The sequence below is a fragment of the Perognathus longimembris genome, chromosome 17 (genome assembly GCF_023159225.1).
Source record: "Perognathus longimembris pacificus isolate PPM17 chromosome 17, ASM2315922v1, whole genome shotgun sequence".
Taxonomy (NCBI): domain Eukaryota; kingdom Metazoa; phylum Chordata; class Mammalia; order Rodentia; family Heteromyidae; genus Perognathus; species Perognathus longimembris.
Genome location: NC_063177.1, coordinates 13,621,096 through 13,645,639, shown reverse-complemented (window position 1 = coordinate 13,645,639; position 24,544 = coordinate 13,621,096). Strand labels below are relative to the sequence as shown.

Below are 24,544 nucleotides of genomic sequence, written 5' to 3'. Positions count from 1 at the left end.
ATTCAGAAAAAGATCTCTCTGAAGTTGGAGCTACAGAAATCTGCATTGTGCTACAAAAATAAGAAACTTGAAGATCTACTTACTTGCAACTTTAGTGTCCTGAGAGGGTTTTTTTTTTTGGGGGGGGGGGTAGGGCAGGAATAGGGTCTTGCTATGGTTCCCAGGCCGGCCTTAAACTCCTGGGCTCAAACAATCCTAGGGCCTCAGCCTCTACAGTAGCGAGAACTATGTGAGTATCACTGTGTACAGCACTGTTTTTATACTTTTATTATAGTATTAAAAATGGCAGTTAAGTTTTATAACATGTAGAATTCTGAACAAGCACCAAATGAATGACAGGACATATATAAGGATTTAGGAAGCCCTAGGATTTACAAGATGTCCTGAGTGGTACTGGTCACAAGAAGTATTTGTGGATGGCCGTGACATACTGTCACAATATGAATGACTCCTAGAGGTCAAGTTTCTAAGTCTAACGAATGAGGGGCAACCCTCGTGACCTCCCGCCCGACTTCCTCAAACCTCAAAGAGAGCTGGGAAGATGTAATTTCACCTCTCTGGACTAAAGAGGACCAATGGTTGCTCTGGAAAGTGTTGACTCTAGAAGCTTCACCAAACAATGGTGGCAGTAAGGGAAGGGGCCAATGTCCTATGAGTTAGAGTAAAGAAGTCACTGAGAGGGTTCTCAGCCTCCCTTACATCTATCTCCCAATGGTTTAAATTTAGCCTAACACTTTCTTACCTTCTTCTTCAGCTTCTCTGAATACCCTCACTATTAGGGAACGTTAAGATTTGGCTGAAATGACAGGCTATATTAATGGTGAGTGGCAATGACAGGTTCGATTACAGTGCATCGGCATATTTTCTGGATTTGGTAGGATTTGAAAATGATTGGTTCAATAACCATTTAGTACAGGCATAATTCAGTAGAAACAACTAGAATGTTGAACAGGATCATTCTTCAGTAGTATATCGCCTGGAGAGAGGAGAAAGGGATTCATGTTATTCTGCTGGTTTAAAAGGGGCATGGTGGAATACCTGCCTAGCAGGCTCTGAGTTCAAATTCTAGTACTGCTAAAACCAATACCGAATAAGCAAAACAAACAAACAAACAAAAATGCAACCTACTCACAATCAGCCTTAGAACATGAGTTTAGTACTGGGGTCCTAATAAATAGTTCATGCCTCAAGAGACTCTAAATACATTGTCTAAAAAGGACCCTGTACCCTAAGTCTTAATGTGGTTTCAGTTGAAGATAAAGGATTATACCTTCTCGGCAATTACAATAACAAGGTAAGCTTATCAGTATTGTATTATGTCCAAAACCAAGAGATAACAGAGTAGAGATAGGAGCTGAAAATAAACAATTATTATCCTGATACTGTAAGTAGGTAAGTCTCTGCCTGAAATTTGAAGACCTGTCTCTACAATGCAGATGCAATAATGAGAATAGCATCCTCCTGAAGTAGAAGAAGCACTGCCACAACCTCAAGGTGCAAATGCTGTATTTCAGCATCAAAGGACCTAAGGCACTGAGCAGCAAACTTGGTTTCTCCACCTTTTAAAACCTAGACCATTGCACTAGCCTGCGTTCTGTAGCTTAAAAGCTTTATTTGAACTTTGTGGGCTTTCTGTTCCAAATCTATTCTGATTCAATAAAGAAAATAGAATAAAATCCAAACATTTCATACTATTAACAAAACCAGTAAGCTATTAAGTGCAGAAAAGCTATTCCATAAAATAATTACAATAAAGATCTCAAACTACAGTTGACACCAATAACTGTGTATTTCGAAACAGCCAATAGGGAGAACTAAGAATGTTTACAACACAAAGTAGTTAGTGTGTGGAGTGATACCCTGATCTCATCATTACATCTTCTGTACAAGAGTACTCCATAAATATGCATACTTACTACATCTCAATTAAAAAAATACAAGATATACCCCAAAAAAGACAAGTAAATAATCTAGCTTCAGAGTTGATTGCTTAAAGTAAAAGATGATTGACAAAATGAGGATTTAAAGGTCAGAGAAAAGAGAAGCAAAAAGGTGCCAAAGAAAACCATCTTCACCTGTTCCTACACTGAATAAAAAACATATGAACCACAAATATATCAGCTTGTCACACTTAGAATCAAGAGGAGGAGATGAATGTGACTTGGGAAACACCTGACTCTGCCACTCTGTAGCAAAGGCCAAGAGAGCTTAGAAAAGGCTGCCTGGTCTTAAGTCAATAACCAAGTTAAGAATCAAGCCCACATGTTCTTGTTTCCAGCTAAAGGCTTTTTATTTTTATTTTATTTTATTTTTTATCGGTCACTGGACTTGAACTCTGGGCCTGGGTGCTGTCCCTGAGCTTTTCAGCTCAAGGCTAGCACTCCACCACTCACAGTGCTACTTTCACTTTTCTGGTGGTTAATTGGAGATGAGTCTCACTGACCTTCCTGCCCAGGCTGGCTTTGAATCACAATCATCAGCTCTCAGCCTCCTGAGTAGCTAGAATTACAGGCATGAGCCACCAGCACCCAGCGCGAAGGGCGTTTATATATTGCTCCTTCTCTAGAACCCAACAGAGGAGGATCTGTTTGCCAAACCCTTTACGGAACTCAAACTTGCTTGGCCTACTGAACTACTGGGTAGGTCTTCTTGGGACAGGCAAATCTTTGATGTACAGATTCAGCTTAGTCCTCTGTATTGTTTTGGGGGCTGAGGACTTCTCTACCAATAAACCAAGAAAAAGTAGATAACATGTCTCCAGCAGATGAATAACTACAGACTGACTCAAGTCTAACTCTGACTACATCTCCAGCCCTTAGGAACATGGAGAAATGAGGGTAGAAAGCTCTTACATTGCACACTAGACCTTGATTCACTACAACTGCCATCATGAATTCCAAAGTCAAACTTCTAGAGATCAAAACAACACAGAGATTTTAAAATTATTTTCAAGTTATGAACTGAAAAGCTCAGTGTCTAAGTGGTGACTACAGATTGTGGCTCTTCCTTCAGGAGAACTGAGTGGCTAGGGAAGAACGAGGCTCGCAGTGGTTCTTCTTTACTAGAAATGATGATGTAGACGTTACCTAGACCCAGCCTGGCTGTTACCCTATGTATTTCTCTTACTATATCATTCAGAACCAGAACCCACACCTTGTCGACAAGCTGATTTTTAAAACTTGGACTCTAGACCAAGTTCAAAATGTGTAGAAACAGATAAGTTAAACTTTTTTTTTTTTTTTTAATGGGGCTGGGAATATGGCCGAGTGGCAAGAGTGCTTGCCTCGTATACATGAAGCCCTGGGTTCGATTCCTCAGCACCACATACGTAGAAACGGCCAGAAGTGGCGCTGTGGCTCAAGTGGCAGTGTGCTAGCCTTGAGCAAAAAGCCAGGACAGTGCTCAGGCCAAGTCTAAGCCCCAGGACTGGCAAACAAACAAACAAAAAAACAACAACAACAAAACAACTTTTTTTTTTTCAAAATCCTTAAGCCTCCAGCTGTAGAAAATAAACAACTAAAACAAAACATAACCCAACCTGGCCCATTTTTTCATGGAGAATGAAAACAAAGGAATTCCTACCTTACTCTTAACAGACAGAGCAGGGGTTTGAAATCTGTTCATCACAGTTCACTGGGCCAACACAGTCTGTAAACTACCAGACAAATCAACAGGGCCTTTCTCTTCAGCACAGCTTGATATTTCTGAGAAAACCCAAAGGATTGCAAATTCAACTGTTATCTCCAGTCCCATTAGAACTGTGTCACTTAGATGAGCCAACTCCCTTCCCAATTAAAATACAGAGAGAGAGATACACACAGCTAGTTCCATTAAACGTTTGTCTTTTGCTTCTCTTGCATGGCCAGTCTTCACTGTCCTGGTTAGTATTTTCAAAACATCTCCTCAGCTGGCTGGCTGAGCTCTCAAGGACAGAACTGCTGCTTCCCATGCCATCTTGATTTGCATTGTCACAAATTTGCTCACTCACACCCCAGGGATGCACAAACCACCTGGAGAAGGCAGCTAACACAAAAGACCTCTTTACAAACCCACACATAAGATAACCAATCACCAAAGGCAATCTTTATCTGCAGTCAACTTAGGAGGAAAAACACTCATGCTAATAAAATAACTCATCAAATCTGCTTTAGCACCACTGTCACCTACCACAGAATTTTTGCCACCGTCCCTGTGATATTCTAGTTTCATGCACATTTAAGAACAAACCAAAGTGGAACAGGAAAGACAAATACCAAAAAGATTGGAGGGTTAGACAGCACAGGATTCTGCAAGCAGGTTCTGAAAGCAGTAAATAATCAAGAGGGTATGGTTGTAGGCCAAAACAGGTAGTTGGCCAGACTGTCACCAATCCTGTCTGAGAGTTTAGAACTTAATGCAGAGACTTGGTAGAGTAATTTATGAAACCAGAGGCACTCTCAAAATAGAACAACCAGAAGACCGGCACTCTGAGAGGAAAAGGGGACTCACCTTGACAAGCACAGCTGTCACCACACCCAGGACTGTGAGCAATAGGAGCCCTATTTTCCCTTTGTTAAACTGTTTCAGCAGGAAGAATTTTGCCCAGTCCACCTTTGACTGACTGTTGGGTGGATATCTGAGCTTGTTAGCACTTTCTCTCTTTAAGCTTTTTAATAAACAGGGGCGATGATGAGAAAAGGTGTCAAAAGTATGTTTTCCGTGATATGCTCCCATCCCACTAGAACCTGCAATAAAGGAACAGACAAAACAGATTCACTGTGGATGAACAATGGCTACAGGGCGACCCCATCCCGCTTTTGTGCCAGCCAAGTGTCTCTTTTCAGGGAATCTTTCCCAGCTTTGTCCTCTCGTTCCACCAGGATGTTGTCCAGGAGCACAGCAATGATCTGCAGCCCTTCTAAGGTTGTGGTGCCCCGTATGCCAGGGAGTTTAAATGGATGTCTATGGTGGCCCTCACAACCACCCTGCTGTACTGGGTGTTCCCGGCTCAGTTTCCAGCCAGAGAAGAAAAGGAGTTGAAAGTCAGTTAATCTGCCCAGGGTCACATGGCTGGTAAAGAGGAAGATAGAATGTGAACTAGGATCAGTCTAAATGTTACATGTGACTTTATTAATACATGGCGCCACTCATCCACTAGTACTCCAAGTCCATAGCTGAGAATAAGCAAGTGAAGGGACTGCCTTTTAGGAGGCTGTGCTCTGTGACTTTTGCTTCTGCAACTCACTAGGTGACCACAAATTGGCAGGTGCAAAAGGGAGAAAGAAGCATGTGGTGGGCAGGGGGAACCACAGTGCTGGAAGGCAGGGTGACTGCAGGACAGGCTGAAGTTAACTGGGGCTGGGCTGCAGGTGAATCAATCCCCAGTGTTTCAGTGGCAGCTGAAGCTGAGGGAGGAGGGGTCATTCAGGAAGCAAGGCTGGTTCAAGAAAAGACCTGTAATAGAACCCTGAGAAACCCTGATTGTATAGGAGGGCAGAGGAAGGGCTAGCCAAAGGTATGAGCAACATAGGAGGGAACTGGGAAAATAAGTGTGCCAACTGCTTAAACAGTACTTTAAAATAAAGTGAAAATATAAGGCAAAGAACAGACAGGAAGGAAACTATCAAGTTTTATGCGCAGATATAAAATAGCACATAAATGAGAAGACAGAACTTGTTCTTCTTAAAGAGTCCATATTTCAAAAATGTATGTTCTTTCTACAATAATTTACTAGATGTAAAGAAATTTTCATCAAAGTCTTTGGGGATTTCTCAAGTTCATCTGGAAGAAATACTGAATTCAAAAAGAAAAGCTTGGGCTGGGAATGTGGCTTAGTGGTAGAGTGTTTGCCCAGCATGTACGAAGCCCTGGTTCAATTCCTCAGTACCACATAAACAGAAAAAGCCAGAAGAGGTGCTGTGGCTCAAGTGGTAAGAGTGCTAGCCTTGAGCAAAAGAAGCTCAGGGACAGTACCCAGGCCCTAAGTTCAAGCCCCAGGACTGGCAAAAAGAAAAGAAAACAAACAAACAAAAAAAACCTCACTCTCACTGCTGTCTGTTCCTTCTCATTCTAAACCTTTCTTCCATGGATACTTTTTGTTGTTTTGTTTTTTTGCCAGTCCTGCGGCTTGAACTCAGGGCCTGAGTACAGTCCCTGGCTTCTTTTTGCTCAAGGCTAGCACTCCACCACTTGAGCCACAGCGCTACTTCTGGCTTTTTCTATATATGTGGGGCTGAGGAGTCGAACCCAGGGCTTCATGTATTCGAGGCAAGCACTTCACCATAGGCCATATTCCCAGCCCCTCATTGATACATAGACCTTGAAGCCTGTGTTTTAGCCCCCAAATCTAAATCTATGAAGACAATGAATAAGAAAACTAATGAAGTAAAACAAGTAATCACTCAAAGGCCAAAGAAGATGACAACAGATACAACCAAAGATGGGGGTTGGCAAGGAATTAGGTAAACAGCCACCTGCTGGAAGGGCCTTTGGAAGACGACAGTCACATGGGGACCTGTAGAATCAGCATCAGCTAGCTACACAACAGCCTACACAAATAACTTGCAAAAGGCTTTCTACAATCAGGAGAAAGTGAATACTTACCTACTCCTCCAAAGGGCAAAGAATTGAGTGTAAAGTGCATGATGACATCATTGCCTGTGACACCCCCACTGGATGTCTCATCAATCATCCGTTTGATGAGCTAAGGAACAGATAAAAGTGTCCAGGTCAGACTGAAGTCTCAGTGGCCCACGCATTTAGAAAGCACTTGCAGTTCCTCAAATATGTCAGTGTGCTCTAAAGACACACATGGTGGCTTTGTGTTCCAGTTATGAGTTCTTATGTTTAGGGACATCATGCTAAATAGGTGATAACCTAAACTGTGGTTCATTTAGCAAACATGATTTGATATACTGGCTTCTCAGATGCCCATCTAGTAAAAGTTGCATATCCTAACCTGAAAACCTGAAATCCTACTCTAAAATCCCAACATAATCTTAAAAGCAGGTAATTCCATACCATGAAACTTTTTTCATGCACTTATATTACTAAACAAGTACTGTGTGAAATTATCTTCAGGACATGTTTATATAACTATATAAAACATAATTAAATTCTGTGGTTAGTTTAGGTCCCACATCTAAGATGCCTGGAACATGTTTACAAGGCAAATATTCCAAAATCTGAAAAAAATCTGCAATTAAGCTGGGTGTGGTAGCTCTCACTTTAAGAAAATAAATAAATATAAGATATATACACACACATATTTTTTCAAATAGTTGTACAAGGAGGTTACAAATTGTGATACATACTTGTATTCCTAGCACTTGGTAGGCCTAAACTAGATCATTAGTTAGAGGCCAGTCTTGGCTGTATAGTGATATCCTGCCCCAAAATATTTGAAATCTGAAAGAATTCTGGTTCACAACATTTCAACTTGTACATTGAGGGAGGTAATGCTGAGCCTTTGGGCCTACTTATGCAATCATTACCAAGAGTGGGGGTATCGAGGGCTGGGAATATGGCCTAGTGGCAAGAGAGCCTGCCTCATATACATGAGGCCCTGGGTTCGATTCCCCAGCACCACATATACAGAAAATGGCCAGAAGTGGCGCTGTGGCTCAAGTGGCAGAGTGCTAGCCTTGAGCAAAAAGAAGCCAGGGACAGTGCTCAGGCCCAGAGTCTAAGCCCCAGGACTGGCCAAAAAAAAAAAAAAAAAAAAGAGTGGGGGTATCGAGAGAATTGCAGCTTTTTTTTTTTCAAATAGGGTATAGTTCAGACTATATTCTGGCCTTTAAAAATTATTACTCTCCAATCTCTGTTCTAAATCATAGCATCTGATTAATACATGTTCATCTGTATGAAATGCAAAGTGTAAGATTTTAGATTTAGATTTAGATTTTTTATTTTGCTGGTCCTGGGCTTGAACTCAGGGCCTGGGCACTGCCTCAAGCTTTTTCAGCTTGAGGCTAGTGTTCTACCACTTGAGCCACATCTCCAATTATAGCTTTGGGGTAATTAATTGTAGATAAGTGTCTCCCAGATATTTCTGCCCAGGCTGGCTTTGAACCTTGATTCTCAAGTAGCTAGGATTACAGGTGTGAGCCACCAATGCCTGAAAGACTTACAATCATATTTTTGAAGAAATACATTGTTGGTTAGCCTAAAACCCAAAAAGGCCAATAAAAGCAGACTGCTAAGTGTCATTTTTCCTGGGTGCCATAAGCACTTGCAAGTTCTTTTTTTTTTTTGCCAGTCCTGGGCCTTGGACTCAGGGCCAGAGCACTGTCCCTGGCTTCCTTTTGCTCAAGGCTAGCACTCTGCCACTTGAGCCACAGCGCCACTTCTGGCCATTTTCTGTATATGTGGTGCTGGGGAATCGAACCCAGGGCCTCATGTTTACGAGGCAAGCTCTCTTGCCACTAGGCCATATCCCCAGCCCCACTTGCAAGTTCTTCATGGTGAATGTACCCAACAGCCTTCAGGGCTCCTGGTACATTATTATCTATAGTTGTTTTAAATGTGTTGTGACAAAATTGGTGTTAAGAGCCCTATACATATGTTTCTCTCCAAATATCTGCAGCTATCTGTACCTCATGAGTCTGGCAAGCTCCAGAAGCCATCCATGACTACTGTCACTTAACACCCAAAGCTCTCTGGAACACACCTGGCTCAAGAACTTTGAATAACTGGTCCCATCTTCCCCTTTCTCATTTTCCTATTTTTTCAGAGGGATCTTGCTGTGCACACGGAAGCCACCAATCACCAGCAGCAGCCAATCACTTAGCGATGTGAATAAACAAGCTAGGCAGAAAGTGGCAGAGCCACCCAATCAGGTGATAATGATCCTACCATTGTAACAATAAAGTATTTTAAGAAGCTGAAATCTAAGATATCAACAGCACAGAGGTCTTTATCTTACTCAGCCCCATTTGGGTCACAGGGTTATTAGGCTCTTACACAAATGCTTGTGGATACAAGTCACAAACGCATGAAATGCTGGTACACATCAGTCTTCCAATTACACAAGTGGTGTTTGTGAGTCAAAAGACTTAAGCCACTCACCCATGTGGACTCAGATATAACCCTAGGGAGAAAGGGAAAGGGTACACTGATAACCCCAGGCCCTCATTACATAAGACAACAAGCTAGGAATACAGTCATTTGTTGAACTTTGATACACAAATAAGCCACCACTTGCTTTGTAATAAAGGAGAATCATACCTTAAGAGAGTTATTCACACAATTCTCTGTAAAGCTTACCTTATTGTTATGAGAGAATACATAGAGCGCCAGGGGTTTCTCACGCTCATTTATGAAATGTATGGCATCATCTGCATTTTTCACAGGCACTATTGGAAGAATTGGCCCAAAAATTTCTTCTTGCATAACTTTGGTTTCAGGATCAACATCAGTAAGTATTGTTGGGGCTGAAAGGAAAGTAAATGAAATAAAAAAAGAAAATGATAAAATAAAAATAAAAAATGGGAACCCCCTCACTTGCTTCACCAGGTCTCCTATGCATCTCTCTCCCACTCAAGGAACAACTTAAGTGTTCCTCTTAGCATGGGCCAGCCTTCGATTTGGTTCTTAGCACTCATTAAATGAATAAATAACTATCACAAGACTGTGATTAAACTATAAACACTGAGTCTACAAACCAAGTGAGTCAAGGGATCTCTTGCAAACCAAGACAGAAATACACTTAATATATTTTATTCACATATTTTCATAGCCATATAGATTTGGAGTTTATATCCACATCTTCCTATGAATAAGTTGTTCTGGGAGCACTGGCAGGTCTTTTCATGAATGAAATCAATGCTTTTTCTTCTTAATCCAAGTGCTCTCTTGTATATCATCTCACTGACTTTCATTCCAACTCTGTTACAGAGTAAGAAAACAGCTAGGCACTGGTGGTTCACACCTATAATTCTAGCTACTCAGGAGGCTGAGATCTGAATATTGCAGTTTGAAGCCAGCCTGGGAAGGAAAGTCTGTGAGACTTAGATCTCCAATAAATTACTCAGAAAAAGTCAGAAGTAGAGCTGTGGCTCAAGTGGCAGAGCACTAGCCTTGAGCAAAAGAAGCTCAGGAACAGATCCCAGGTCCAGAGTTCAAGCCCCAGGATGGCAAAAAAAAAAAAAAAATCTCTAGGTAGACAAGAGCTATAATGGGAAAGGAGGACAAAGGAGTGCCAGAAAACTGCAACGTTCCAACATCCATGCCAATGCAAACCACTAGTCAGTATGGTTAACCATAAGCAAACTGGATCCTCAAGTAAAAGAGAGAATATCTGACCAGCAGAGTGGCCCTTTGTCTTTACCTGGGATTTCTACTAGACTATCTTAGCACTGGAGGACTTATCTTAGTATCAGTATATAAGCTATTCTCCAATCTACTGCCCACAACTTCCTTGAGGCATAGAACCAATTTGGTTCGATCCTCTCTTCTCCTGCGTGGTCACAGATTCAGTTCAGAAGAAAGAATTAGATCAAGATAATCATTACCATCTTTCTTCTTGCAATTGAAAAATCCAAAAGTGGGCCATGTTGCCATTCTGAATATAGGAAGAAGGGCTAGAGGTGTAGTTGAGATGGTAGAGCTCTAGCTTGTGAGTGGAAGTGTTAGACTCTGATCAAGTCCTGATCCGGGGTGGGGGACAAGGATAGGAAGAACAGTATTTTGTGTGTGTTTGTGTGTGTGTGTGTGCTTTTTTGCTCACAGCTGACACTCTACATCTTGAGCCATAACCCCAGACCAGCTTTTTTGCTAGTTAATTGGAGGTACAGTCTCGAAGACTTTTCTGCCCAGGCTGGCTTTGAATTTCAATACTCAGGTCTCACCCTCTGAAGTAGTTAGGATTACATACTTTTTTAAGTGGCATTAGTTAGCCACTGAAATATCCAGCCCAGAAAAATCTCATTATAGGAGCATGAATTTCTTAAATATTTTTAGGTTTTATCTTTTTGAGTGGACAGAGATTTTAGGAAGAAAAAAAATGATAATATGCATGTAAATATGAAAAGTGGTATAACAAGGTGGTATCATTAAGCAAATATATATGCATTCATTTAAAACCATCTTAAGGAAAGCAGTGTAGTAAAAAAAAAAGCAGTAGTTAGTAGTTTATATGAGACACTATACAAACAGCAGTTTACATAAGATCAATAGCAGTGTTAGCTGCCAGCTTCCCATAGAAAGACTCTCTATTACCTATGTAGCGTGTGGCCTCATCACTCTCCCCACCAAAAGCTATCTTTTGTCCTTCAAGCAGACGCTTTATCCTCTGAAAATGACGAATGTTAATGATCCTTTCATAATCAGAAGACTCTTTGATATTTTCTCCATAAAATTCCTATTGGAAACAATTAATATATAATTGTTACCAAGACCCGTATTTCAACTTCTTTAATAAATTCAAAACATACTCATTTAAAAACTGACTTGGTTTTACATACTTATAAAATCCAATACCCTACTCAAGTAACTTAATATTAATAGGATAGTAGGAACTACAAGCTTTTTGGCAGATCAAGGATAGGAAATTAAAGCATTTCCATTCCCATCTATCATTTTCCATAGTTCCAGGTTCTAATGGTTCTCTTGCAGTCTACTAGTGGGTCTTCCTGAGGGCGAATAGGGGAGGTCATGGAAGAAGTCTTGCTGTGTATTAGGATTTTTCACATGGTTTATGAAATGTTTTTCACATATTGATTGTGGCTACTCTCCCCCTATAATAAGTTGGGTTGCGGCAGCAAAGACATTCTTGCCTGTAGACGTGAAATATTTACTATCTAGCTCCTTAGCAAAATAGTTTGTCAACTTCTGCTCTATTTTATTAGCATATGTTTTCTCTAGTATTGCTACCATTTTCAGACGAGAGTAAAACCACTCAATGGATCAAAATACAGTAAGGAATCAATATTTATTATGCAAAACAAACACAAAACTACTGAATTGCTGTAACACTTCGAAGCCTTGTGAGACCTTTGAATTCAACCTGAAATCTCTCTACTCCAGTCTGATGGCAGGACTCAACTGGAAGTTAGTTAAAACACACACTCTTGGGCTGGGAATATGGCCTAGTGGTAGAGTGCTTGCCTTGCATACATGAAGCACTGGGTTCAAATCCTCAGCACCACATATACAGAAAAAGCCAGAAGTGGTAGTGTGGCTCAAGTGGTAGAGTGCTAGCCTTGAGCAAAAAGAAGCCAGGGACAGTGCTCAGGTCCAGAGTTCAAGCCCCAGGACTGGCAACCCCCTACCCCCACTCTTGGGCACCAAGCTCAGGACCATTCGGCTGATTGTATTGCAGAATCACCTGTTAGCCCAGACCATCTGAACCAGAATCTTTGGAGGATAAGGTCTAGAAACATTTTTAAGTGGTTCTCTAATAATTCTAATGCATAGCTCTGCTGAGAACCACTGTGTTAGAACATACATATCTCAAAAGTAGGTGGAGAGATAAACGCTTTCCTGAGTTCCAACTACTTTCAGTCTCACAAGGGTCTTTAACCACTCTCCTTTCTATCCTACATTCCTAGAATCTAGGAATATAGAATCTACATATCTAATCTGTATATCTATCTATCTATCTATTTTTTTTTCCTATGCAATCCCAGGGTTTGAACTCAGGGCTTTGTGCTTGCCAGGCAGCTCTTCTACTGTTTGAGCCATGCTTTTGGCCCTGAATTATTCCAATAAATTCTTTCTGCAAAGGGGAAAAACATCTTCCTACCACTAAACTCAGTAACAGATAATTGTCCTATTCTTTTCTAGCAACTTAAATAATACATTTCCTTCGAGTCTTAGTTTAGTATATTGTCATACAGCCTTCCTTATTTCCCTCTTATAGATGTTTACCTAAAAGTCTGATAACCATCTAAAGGGTATACTCTAAGTAGATACTTAAACTCACTCCTTAAAGCTACTAGTTATTCCAGGGCCTCTAGACATATGAGAACTGATAATCTTAATAAAAATGCCCAATATGCCAAAGGGTCTCTGTTATACTCCAAGGGATTGACAACATTCTCCTCCCCTTAGATACTCTGTAAAAGTTACTAAGTCACACTTTCAATTAGCTAATAGATCAATTCATTCACCTATACTACTGGAATTTTCCCAGAGTAAGAAAGAAATGAGAATGTTATCTGTATACAGTTAATCTGACTTTTTTTGTTGTTTTTTTGGTCAGTAATGGGGCTTGAACTCAGGGCCTGAGTACTGTCCCTGGCTTCTTTTTGCTCAAGGCTAGCACTCTACCACTTGAGCCACAGTGTCACTTCCGGCTTTTTCTATATATGTGGTGCTAAGGAATCAAATCCAGGGCTTCATGTATATTAGGCGAGCATTTTACTACTACGCCAGATTCCTAGCCCTAATCTGACTTTTTGTATTACTTAAATCAGTAGAATGTAAGGGCTGATCACAGACCTTCAAGGTTTCTTTAATCTTCTGCACAATTTGATGCTGGAGGGCAGATTCACAGAGAATGTAGTCAGGAGCAATGCAGGTTTGACCACAATTCATAAACTTTCCCCAAGTTATGCGTCTAAAGGGAAAAAAAAAACACAACACTCAGACTGTTGGGGATTATTTTTTTGTTTTTTTTTTTTTTTTGGCCAGTCCTGGGGCTTGGACTCAGGGCTTGAGCACTGTCCCTGGCTTCTTCCCGCTCAAGGCTAGCACTCTGCCACTTGAGCCACAGCACCACTTCTGGCCGTTTTCTGTATATGTGGTACTGGGGAATTGAACCCAGGGCCTCATGTATACGAGGCAGGCACTCTTGCCACTAGGCCATATTCCCAGCCCCTGTTGGGGATTATTATAGCCTTGGTGGAAGGCTGCCCTTCCACCAGCCTTGGGACAATGGAAGTCCCTCCCACCTTCTGGCCTCAACCAGAAAAGAAAGCCTCCGCCCCTGGGAGGTGAACACGTGCGTGCCACCATGATGAGGTTGTCCCGCCCACAAAGGAAGTTTCGTGATATCACTTGATGGACATGTTCCTTAGCCTATGACTGGCCCTTTGGCCAGCCCCCTTTCTTTCCCGCCATTGCCTCTATATAAATGCCTTTCCCTATTAAAGTTTTTGAGACGCATTCCACCACCGCAGTGTGTCCCTGATGCCTTCCTTTTTGCCCCTGCTCTTGGTAACATGTGGGGGGGCTGGGGGGAGGGGAGGCTTCAGCAACTTTTCCTCAACTTAGCGCAAGTCCACGAGAGTATGCCTTTGGCCTTCTGCCGGCGGAAGGCAAGGCCGAGTGCTCTTTCATAGATCTTGGGGTTCACCATTCTCCCCGGGAGATAGGGGAGAAGGGGATCGTTCAGATCCTGACATCAGACTAGAATAGCTACATAATTTGATGATTTTTTTTTTTTTTTTGCCAGTCCTAGGGCTTGAACTCAAGGCCTGAGGTCTGTTCCTGGCTTCTCTTTGCTCAAGGCTAGCACTCTACCTCTTGAGCCACAGCGCCACTTCCGGCTTTTCCTGTTTATGTGGTACAGAGGAATTGAACCCAGGACTTCATGCATGCAAGGTGAACACTCTACCACTAAGCCATATTCCCAGCCCAATTTGGTGAAATTTTAATTGGTTACATACTTGTGTGTCATTTGAATACTTTCCTGTGTGTGTGTTGTAATAATTTTTTTAAAAGTCTGTCCAGGAATAGTGGCTCACATCAATAATCCCAGCTATTTGGGAGGCAGAGATTAGAAAGGTCATGATTCAAAGCCAGCACAGGAAAGAAAAGTTAGCAAGATTTCGTCTCAGTCAACAAGCTGCATCTGGCAGTTCACATCTGCAATCCTGGCTATTTAGGGAGCATAAGTTGGAAGATTGAAGTCCTAGGCCAGCCTCAGGTAAGAAACATGAGATCCTATTCAAAAAAGAGCTAAAAGCAAAAAAAGGGCTGAGATGTGTGTGGTCCAAATGGTGGAGCACCTGTCCTGAGTTCAAATCCTAGTACTGCCAAAAATAAAGACAAACTTATCTCTAAATTAGTTGGTAGAAATTACAACACATTTTCCAACAGACATAGAAAATTCTAGGTAGCAAGAAGGTGCTCAAGCCAGCTTGGCAAATAGTACTTGATAAGCAATGATAACCATTGTCTACTATGAGACAAAGAGAACAGTCTCTTAACATTCTTTCTGGCTCTTCTTCAGCAAAAAGGCTGTCCTGGATGCTAAGAGCTTAGTTCATCCTGGTGTGGCTCTAGGTCCTGCTGGCAAGGTAAACAGATATAAAGCAGGATTTAGACAGTATTCTTGATCAATTGCCTCTGTGTGGATCTTTCCTCCTCTTTGAAAAACCCTTTGAATGAACATGACCCAACATTCCCTAGCTGAGAGTCTTTTGTTCTGGCAACTGTGCTTCAATTTATGAACCCTGATCTAGTTCTCTACCTGCTCATTGGCTGCTCATCTCTGAAGAGGAAAGAAAGGTACATCTTCTAGAGCACAGAAGCAGTTCTATGTTTTGCCACTTCCTAGTGGTTAAACCTGATTTAGCAGAGAGAACTTGAAGCCTTTTGTTTTCTAGTTTCCAGTTGCAAGATGCCATTAAGAGTTAAGATGAATAATACTGGCTGTTTTTGTTTTTTTTTTCCTCAACAAATAATCTTGGTTAAGAGATGAACATAATATCCTTTCACTTGAAGATTTAAGGGTCTAATAAGTATACACAATGCTTTGGATTTACTTCTTGGGGGATCATCTATCAGGCAAATATCAAAATTTCCTTCCAGAGACTGGGACACAGTGGTAACTCAGTGGTAGCCTACAGGCTGAGCATATAAGGCCCTCAGTTCAAATCCCTAGCACTGGGGGTGGCCGGGGAGCGAGGGTAGAGAGACCGTAGGTAAAATCTCTAGCTAGATTAATCTGCAATCTTAAGGACAAAAACAAAGTTTTCTAAAATTTCTAAGGACAAGTACATGGTATCAGAACCTATGTATGGCTCATTATTTCCACCAGTGGTACACAAGCACAGTTTATGAAAGATTTTGTTACTTTTGAGCACACCAAACACCAAAGCTTAATGATGTATCTTAGAGCTATAAGGCCTGGGGTTCAAATGTAAAGAACATTGTCAGCCAATTAGGAAAAGCTTCCACTGTGCTGAGAGAAAAATGAAAAACTAGGCGAGCCAGCTCACCTGCAAGCAATGTCCAGGTCACAGTCTTTATCAATATAACATGGACTTTTCCCCCCAAGTTCAAGTGTCACAGGGGTCAGATGTTTGGCAGCAGCCTCCATGACAATTTTTCCAACTGTAGTGTTTCCTGTATAGAGAATGTGGTCGAATCGTTGCTTCAGAAGCTCTGTGGTTTCCTCAGCACCTCCATTAATAACAGCATACAGGTCCTCAAAGGAAAGGAAACATAATTCCTATGTTGCCAAATTAGCCCTATTGTCAAACATCAGCCATTTCTTCAACATAAATAACAATCTACAAAACCAGGAGATCAAAACCATTCCTTGTGAGGGAGGGATAGGGAGGTACAAGAAGAAGTGGAAGACAGAGTTTACCAGCAATAGGAATGTTCAGTCCACATGAAGCTGACCCAGTGAGTCCAATATTTTCTATATAAGCTTGTTAATATTTGATCCAGGAGTGTGGGGTGTGTTGTACTGAAGCTGGGGATTTGGGTGAGAAGGTGGCTGCTGTCAATGATCACAGGACAAGTCCCAGCTCCAAGTCTTAATATTAATGTCTATCAGGAGTAGGGAACCTTTAGTTCTGCCAAAGGACATTTCGGTTTTTGTAACATCATTTGAATGTTATACAACATTATCGATACAGGAAAACATTCTTGGAAAGCCCATAAAAAGCCCACAAAAAAAACATGTCCTGTCATGTTCCAAATGATTTTACAGGCTTTATATGGCTCTTAGGCTGCATTTACGTGTGTGTGTGTGCGTGCGCGCGCGTGTTGGTCTTGGGATGTAAATTCAGGGCCTGGGTGCTGTCCCTGAGCTTCTTTGCTCAAGGGCAGTGCTCTACCACCTAAGCTCCATTTCTGGCTTTTTTCTGTGGTTAATTGGAGAAAAGATTTAACTGCCTTTAATTTCCAACCTCAATCCTCAGATCTCAGATTTCTGAGAGGCTAGGGTTACAGATGTGAGTCATAAGCAACTAGCTGGGCTTGCTTTTTAAGAAAATATAATTTTTTTTGTTTATGTGGTACTGAGGAATTGAACATAGGGCCTCATACATGCTAGGTAAGCACTTTACCACTAAACCACATTCCCAGCTCCTGTCTTTGCTTTTGAAGTATATCTATACTAAATTTGGGGTCTGCTACAAACAGGCTTATGTGACTTCAGGAAAGCTACTGCACATCTCTGAGCCTGTTATTGGGAAGATTCACACAGTTTCTGTGAACTGACCCTTTATATGCAATTATGCTACTACTACTATTCTACGAGAGAATACTTTTGAACAGTAATAGCAGGAAAAGTAACAACTAAGAACAAATGGCAAGGCAGAAAGACAGAAGAAGATTACCAGAAAAATTCTGAGTAGCATTATATGTAGGCTGGCTCATGCTTGCATTTGGTCTCCTGCTCTTTGAAAAGTTAACTAGTTTTCATTTGCTTTATAAACTGAATACATTTCAAGTTTTAACCTTATTTTTGCCTATACTGGTGTTTGAACTCGGGGCCTCACACTTGCTTGGCTCTTACTTGCTTGTCTAGCACTCTATCACTTAAGTCACTTTTTTTGTGGCTTCATTTATAGATCATATATGATTGGTCTACCATTAAGCTAACTGAAGCAGGTACATTACTGTCCCCCTGACCTCATCTAGACAGAGTCAACTATTGAAGGATTTACACCTGGTAAGAGATAACACAGGACAATGACCCTTCATTTTCTGGGTTCAAATCTTATATACTCTATGACACATCACTATGTTCCATCCTTCTGGAATAGACAGCCACAGCTATTAGAATAAAATGTGTCTGTGGCTGCCATACCAGTGGTAAGATCACAAAGAGAACAGTATTACTTCAGAGTTAACCTCAAGACAGTTACAATGTAATACATAAAATATGTGGAACATTCTAAGGTTGCCTTTTGTTGAACATAAAATGAAGACTTCTTCTTGAAGCAATTGCATGTGGAACTCAGCAGTCTCAAATTAATCACACACTTCCTCTAGGAAGGCATGAGAACCTCTGATTCAGATAAAAAGATAAACCACCCTAAAGGTGAGATTGTTTCCTTATTCAGCCTTTGATACTCTTAAATGCCAGCCCTTTAACCTAGAGTGAGGATCCACCTGCTAGTACAGAAGGCCACTTTCTTTCTTCTTTTGCCACTCCTGGGGCCTGGACTCAGGGCCTGAGTACTGTCTCTGGCTTCTTTTTTCTCAAGGCTAACACTCTGCCACTTGAGCCACCGTGCCACTTCTGGCTCTTTTCTGTATATGTGGTACTGGGGAATTGAACCCAGGGCTTCATGTATACAAGGCAAGCATTCTAGCCACTAGGCCACCAAAAGGTCACTTTCTTCCTGTAGTTCTCATTCCATAGGCATGCCCTTGTAAAAGCAGAAGCACTCATACAATAGTACAGTATGGTATTCTGTTAGGACAAAAGAAACTGTCAGTGACATAAATATGCTAGTACTCATCACTGATTAAGTTACTAAATGGATATTTCTAAAATCATGTTAGTGTAAATAAAGACTAATCTGAAATGCCAAATGGTAGAAAATCTGTAAATAGTGGTGATATTTATGAAGCCCAAGTGTACATTGTGTAACAACAACTGTTGGATTCTTTCACTGTGTATTTTGGAACTTAACTTCTTTTCTTAAGCCAATTGGTAGAGACATAAAAAACTGCCTATAGATTTAAAGCTAGCAAAGGACACATAGTAGGAGCAAAATCAAATCTGTGTTTTCCACAAAAAAAAATTATATTAAAGATTGGTCAAGATATTCTTACCTGGTCTAAATATTGAGGGAGAAGTTTAGCCAAGATGTTGGCTGTATTTTCACTCAGTTCTGAAGGCTTGATAATCACAGCATTTCCTAAACAAAGTAAAAAGCAAAACAGTGTCAATACCTAAGACATTTTAGTACCTTCCAAAACAATGTTCATGAAGGGAATATAGGCTATTGCAGTAGGACAAAAGAGACTGTCAGTAACATTTTTTTTTCTTTTTTCTTTTTTTTTGGTTCCCTGACCGGGAATCGAATGTAACATTACTTCAATTGTTTCTGCAGCTCTTAATTCTGATTTCCTCATAATGACCATAAAAGCTCATTTTATTTTATTTTCACTTTTTCTTTCCAAACTACTAATTCCTTAGTTCTTAGTATCTGTAGGACATCGACAACAGGCTCAATCAGCCTTTCCTACTCTTCCAAGCTTTCTGTTACTTATCTTCTACTTTGGCTTGACTTTCCCCCTTTCCCCTGAAATTATTGAGCAAATTGGCTATGTCAACATAAGTGGATGACCTAGATCCTTCAAGGTACTAATTGCTTGGGATTTGTATATACACAAGATAACATTTTCAGAACCCTTGCTGGAATGAAGAAACTGGTCAGACAGAATTAAAATGAGGTTCATCCAAGGACAGAACTAGCAACTGAAATCACATTAGAATATGGATGCTTGACTCCAAAACCTTGGGCCTCCTGACTTAATTACTTGCCCTCAAAGGCTCATTCCTCAGGTACTTCAAAAAAGTCATGGAAATCTTCTCATCAGCTATAAAAAATATTTATGTACTTATTTATGAGTTCTCAATACAGTATTAGAGTCAACCAAGGGAAATCACCCAAGTAAACTTAATTAGCCACTATCCTTAATTTTACATCCAACATGAAAGGATATGCCCCTCTGAAAAAATATAAAGACAGAAGCTAGCATCAGACCTGCAGCAATGGCTCCCACCAGCGGCTGTATGGTGAGCACGAAGGGATAGTTCCAAGCTCCAATAATCAGTACAACTCCCAGCGGCTCTGGCTGAACATAGGCTTCATCCATCATGGTAAGCAGATTCTTCTTAACTGGTTTAGCAGTAACCCATTCAGCAAGATTCCCCAGCACAAAATCAATTTCCCCAAGGACACTGATGAGTTCCTGACTGTATGCATTGAATTCACTCTGGAAGAAGAGAATTACAGTCTCGTACAATGAGTATGATACATTTGGCTCACCATGTCAAAAATCTCAGGCCAGTTACATCTGCAGTGACAAAACTCTTACTAGACTACCTAGTCTGTCATCTAGATTCCTTCTACACCCTCCACACTCTCAATAAAGAGTTGCTATCTCCCTTTCTAATATATTCAATGCCTCTAAATCGGTCTCTACTTATTTGAGCCCTTCAACATTATCTCCTTTAGGAAGACTTTCCTAATTAGTAATGGCCTGCCTTGACTACATTTTTATGTACTATAGTAATTATGTGTTTGATCTATAGTTATATCATGCTTAATATACTGATCTATAATTATTCTCATATCTTATCTGTGTGTGTTCTGCTTTTCAACCAAAATAAAACTCTCAGGGCAGGGAACTTAGAATATGTCCCTGGTAAGCCTATATATACACACATATTCACATAAAATTTGATGTACAATGAATTAATGATTCATAGCCTTCCTAAGTCACAATTCCTAAGTCACACCGACACAGCAGAGGTTAGGAGGAAGCCTGAGTTGCAGCTTGCCTGAATAAAGCCTTGCTTTTGCATTTCAGAACGTCTGAGTCTTGGTGGTCTTCTTGGTGGTGTTCTTGCGACTTGGCATAACAGTTGGGGGCTCGTCCGGGATAGCCCCAGAGACCCCCGAGACCCCAGACTCCGAAGGTAAGAAAACAGCGCTGTTCATTTGTCTCGTCCTGTAATTTGTCTATTTGCCTGTTTGTCTGCTTTGCTTCCTTTTTGAGGACAGCCGTTCCGACTCGTATTTCTTGAAGGGGTTGTCGAAGTGGACGTGCTTACTCAGCAATCCTGGGGAGACTGGGGAACGCCCCAGACTCTCCATCCTTAAAGGGGGACCCCTGGAACCCTGCCTTGAACTTGGGTCCACTCCTTCTGCACCCTTGCAGGAGGTCGTGGGCCAACTTGGGTCCACTCCTGCACCCTTGCAGGAGGTCGTGGGCCAACTTGGGTCCACTCCTTCTGCACCCTTGCAGGAGGTCATGAGCCAACTTGGGAGATCTCCAACTCGTAGCTTTTCTTTTTCTCAGGCCTGTGTGTTTTCCTCCTTTTGTATTGTTTTGTTTTTTGTAGCCTTTTGGACTGAACATCTGATCAGAGCTATAGGTAACGTTCTATCATGGGAACCTCCATCTAGCCCCCTAGACTTGATCCTAGCTCACTGGAGGGAGGTTAAGGAGATAGCGCAGAACCAAGGTGTGGCCCTTAAGGAAAAGTGGATCACCCTGTGCAAGTCAGAATGGCCCACCTTTAAGGGAACTAACTGGCCACCCGAGGAGAGCTTTGACATAGGTAAGATCAGGACTTTGCAACACCTAATCTACACCCCTCATTGGGGCCATCCAGACAAGAGAAAAACCAAGAAGGAAGAGAAGAAATTGTACCCACCTGTCCTCCAGGGAGAAAGCACGGAGGAGGAAATGCTTCCCCCTCCATACTCCCCACCCCAGTTAACTCTACAAGAGGAGGAATCTGAGGAAAATGTTTCAGCTGTGCCCTCCACTCCAGAGGGCCCCGCCCAGTCAACTCGCCAGTGCCCCAGGGTCCTCGGCGTGCCCCGAGTCCTGACCCACAGCCACTGACTGGGGCGGACGCGGGGCCAGCCCAAGCCACCTGCAGGTGGTGGGGAGTGACCCTACCTCATAGTGCTGTCGTCTGTGTTGTGATTCTGACAGTCTCTTCTGTGTCAAACCTGCATAAGATGTACAGGTGACAGCTCACAATCAGTGTGAGTGTCCACAAAAAGAACTCTGGGGGACCCCCACCCAACCTTCTTAAGCAGAAAATTATTTGGTGTGCTAAAATGTTTTACTAAGACTAAGAATGTTTTACTAAGACTATCAAGCCCTGGAAAATGAGGCTGGAGAATGCTAAAATCATTTGTTAAAGGTTTTGCCTTAAAATTTGGGTGTTGCAGGAGTAAGATTGACAAAAATACCTCTTGCCACTGGAACACGTACGGCCGATGCTTATGTATGTGTATGTGTATGTGTGTGTGTGTGTGTGTGTGTGTGTGTGCGTGTGTGAGTGTGAACATGTTCAAGACTGTAGTATGATGCAAAATTAAGTTCAAGTTTAAATTCAAATGGTCATCAAGTTCGGACATTACCAAATGTTTTGAAATTAGTGTACTGTTTTAAAAAAAAAAGGAACTAGAGTTAAAAAAGGATTTCTCAGGGTTCTTTAATTAGCAGTCAAAAAAAAAGTGGGTATCTTAATTAAGACTTGATTTAACAAAGGGCAAGCTGGCGTGAGTTCATCAAGCTCTGAGGAGTAGGATGGAGATAGGCCGTTCGGTAGGACAGGCCAATGGAGGCCTTTCTTTCGTCTTTGTTTTCAGGTGGACATTGGAAACCTTGTGGTAAAAATGAATGACTTGACTGGAATTTCTAAAACTGCCCCTTGAGGGGTACTAAGAATTGGAAAAGTTTTTTAAATGGTTGAAAAGTTTATTTATCTGATGTGATTCGATTCCTGTGCTATTTTTGTAATTTGGATTTTAAAGGATATATATTAAACTAATGGGGATAGGAGTAAACTCTCATTAACTCTATGTATGTAGAAAGAAATGGCAAAATGGGCCAACGTTTCTCACTAATTTATTGGAAGGCTGAATGGTTAAGTATTTCTAATTCTGTAATTGTAATTCTTGCATTAAGGAAAAATTGTCATTTGAGTCAAAGGTCTTCACGCCATGCGGTAACTGGGACTGAAGAAAAAAAAAGAAAAAAGGCTCTTTTAAAACTAGCAGCCCAGAGACAAAGGGTGGCACCTGGTTTCAGAATGCCTGTAAGCTTCAGAGTTTTTCCAATGCAGATAAAAGCCAAAGTGTTAGTATTAAAGCAGAGGTTAGTAAAAAGGCTTTGGAAATCAAGAATAGATTTCTAGATAAGAAATTTGGAAGTAAAATTGTCATAAATGATTATTGCAAAGTGAGAAAAGGAGAATTATGGCTACCAGAATGTTTAATTGCCATTCCAGTTTCTTTGTAGGTTTTTTATAACAGTTTCCAGCAGGCCCACAGAGAAGCACAGGTGATTCCTACAAGTTTGTCAAGATCTAACACTGGCCCTTAGTAAGTTCCAGTTAAGAGCATGCTTAAAAGCTACTTCTGTGTGGACCACCTTGTTGCTTTTCATTTGAGTAAAGTGGCCTCTTGTGAGATTCACCAATCTGAAATCTGCAGTTCAAAGCCAGCCCAGGCAAAGAAAGGTCCCTGTGAGAGTCTTCATCTCTAATCAGCCAGCAGAGTGCTGGGAACAGAGTTGTGAGTCACTTTGAGGCTCAAAGTGGTAGGGTGCTAGTCTTGAGCTAGAGAGCTGAGGGACAGCACTCAGGCCCTGAGTCCAAGTTCAGTGAAAAGTCACTCCTGGGACAAAAGTGATGGAGCATCCAGAGGCAGTAAGCCGCTGCTTGGATGGCAGAGATGGTGTCAGATCCTAGAGTCACTCCTGTTTGGCCTTTCAAAAGTTAATCAAAGCCGGGAAGTCCTAGAAGAATAGTTTGTAAGCATGCCTTTCTAATGCCCATGTCTGTCTACTGGGCAGGAACTTGCCAGTCATCTGTGATAGTGGGTAGTAAGGGTAAGTTTGTCAAATGAGAGGATAGTTTAAAATCCCAACCCCCGCATCTACTCAAAGCCCTGACTGGCAGTGAGAATTTTAAGCTGGTATACCTGTTCAGGAAAGAAAGCTTGTAGACCTGAGATTGTGTCCTTATTGAGATCTGTTAAAGGCCTGTAAAGGTAATGTAGGCATTTTTTTTAGGTCATCAGAGATCAGTTCCCCAGCCAGTCAGGAAAAAGCTTTTACAAACTAGAATGTTAAAAGGCCAAATTTGTAAACCTGAAGTCACCAATCTGGGCTTCATATTAAGAGGGCAAGCATTGGCTGTCGGATGCACGTAAAGAGACCATGCTGAAAATCCTGTGCCTAAGTCAGCCTGACAAGTCAGAGTTCCTGGGAACAGCAGGCTTTTGCCGGCTATGGATACCTGGGTTCACTGAGATGGCCAAGCCTCTATATGAAGCCACCAAAAACCTCCCAGAATTTCATTGGACTGAGCAGATGCAAAAAGCCTTTGAGGCAATCAAGAAAAGCCTTCTGGAAGCCCCTGCCTTAGGCCTACCTGACGTGAATAAACCATTCACATTATTCGTGGCTGAAAATAAAGGAATAGCAAAATGGGTGCTCACCCAACAAATTGGACCTTGGAGACGGCCAGTCGCCTATCTTGTCGGGTGGCCTTTGTGCTTAAAGGCCATTAGAAACAAGCAGGAGATTTTAAGCCTCATTCGGGCCCTATGGGAACCAGCAAAGATTGCCATTATGCACTGTCCAGGTCATCAAAAGGGAGTTGATTCAGTGACTA

The 24,544-nt window shown here is 41.5% G+C and overlaps 1 protein-coding gene across 2 annotated transcripts in view; it reads right to left on the bottom strand.

The window, feature by feature from the left end:
- Window positions 1-252: 252 nt before the first annotated feature.
- Window positions 253-24,544, bottom strand: part of Aldh3a2 (aldehyde dehydrogenase 3 family member A2) — a 28,249-nt gene continuing 3,957 nt past the window's right edge. Inside the window, exons 2-11 of one of the 2 annotated variants that reach the window (XM_048366636.1) lie at window positions 19,884-20,115; window positions 18,946-19,031; window positions 16,146-16,354; window positions 13,420-13,537; window positions 11,197-11,338; window positions 9,244-9,410; window positions 6,583-6,682; window positions 4,489-4,724; window positions 3,583-3,704; window positions 253-976 (exon numbers count right to left, since the gene is read on the bottom strand). In XM_048366636.1, coding sequence (XP_048222593.1) covers window positions 3,624-3,704; window positions 4,489-4,724; window positions 6,583-6,682; window positions 9,244-9,410; window positions 11,197-11,338; window positions 13,420-13,537; window positions 16,146-16,354; window positions 18,946-19,031; window positions 19,884-20,115 — 1,371 coding nt within the window. In that variant the 3' untranslated portion in view covers window positions 253-976; window positions 3,583-3,623. The remainder of the gene's footprint in view (window positions 977-3,582; window positions 3,705-4,488; window positions 4,725-6,582; window positions 6,683-9,243; window positions 9,411-11,196; window positions 11,339-13,419; window positions 13,538-16,145; window positions 16,355-18,945; window positions 19,032-19,883; window positions 20,116-24,544) is intronic. The other variant, XM_048366637.1, reaches the window with a different exon arrangement.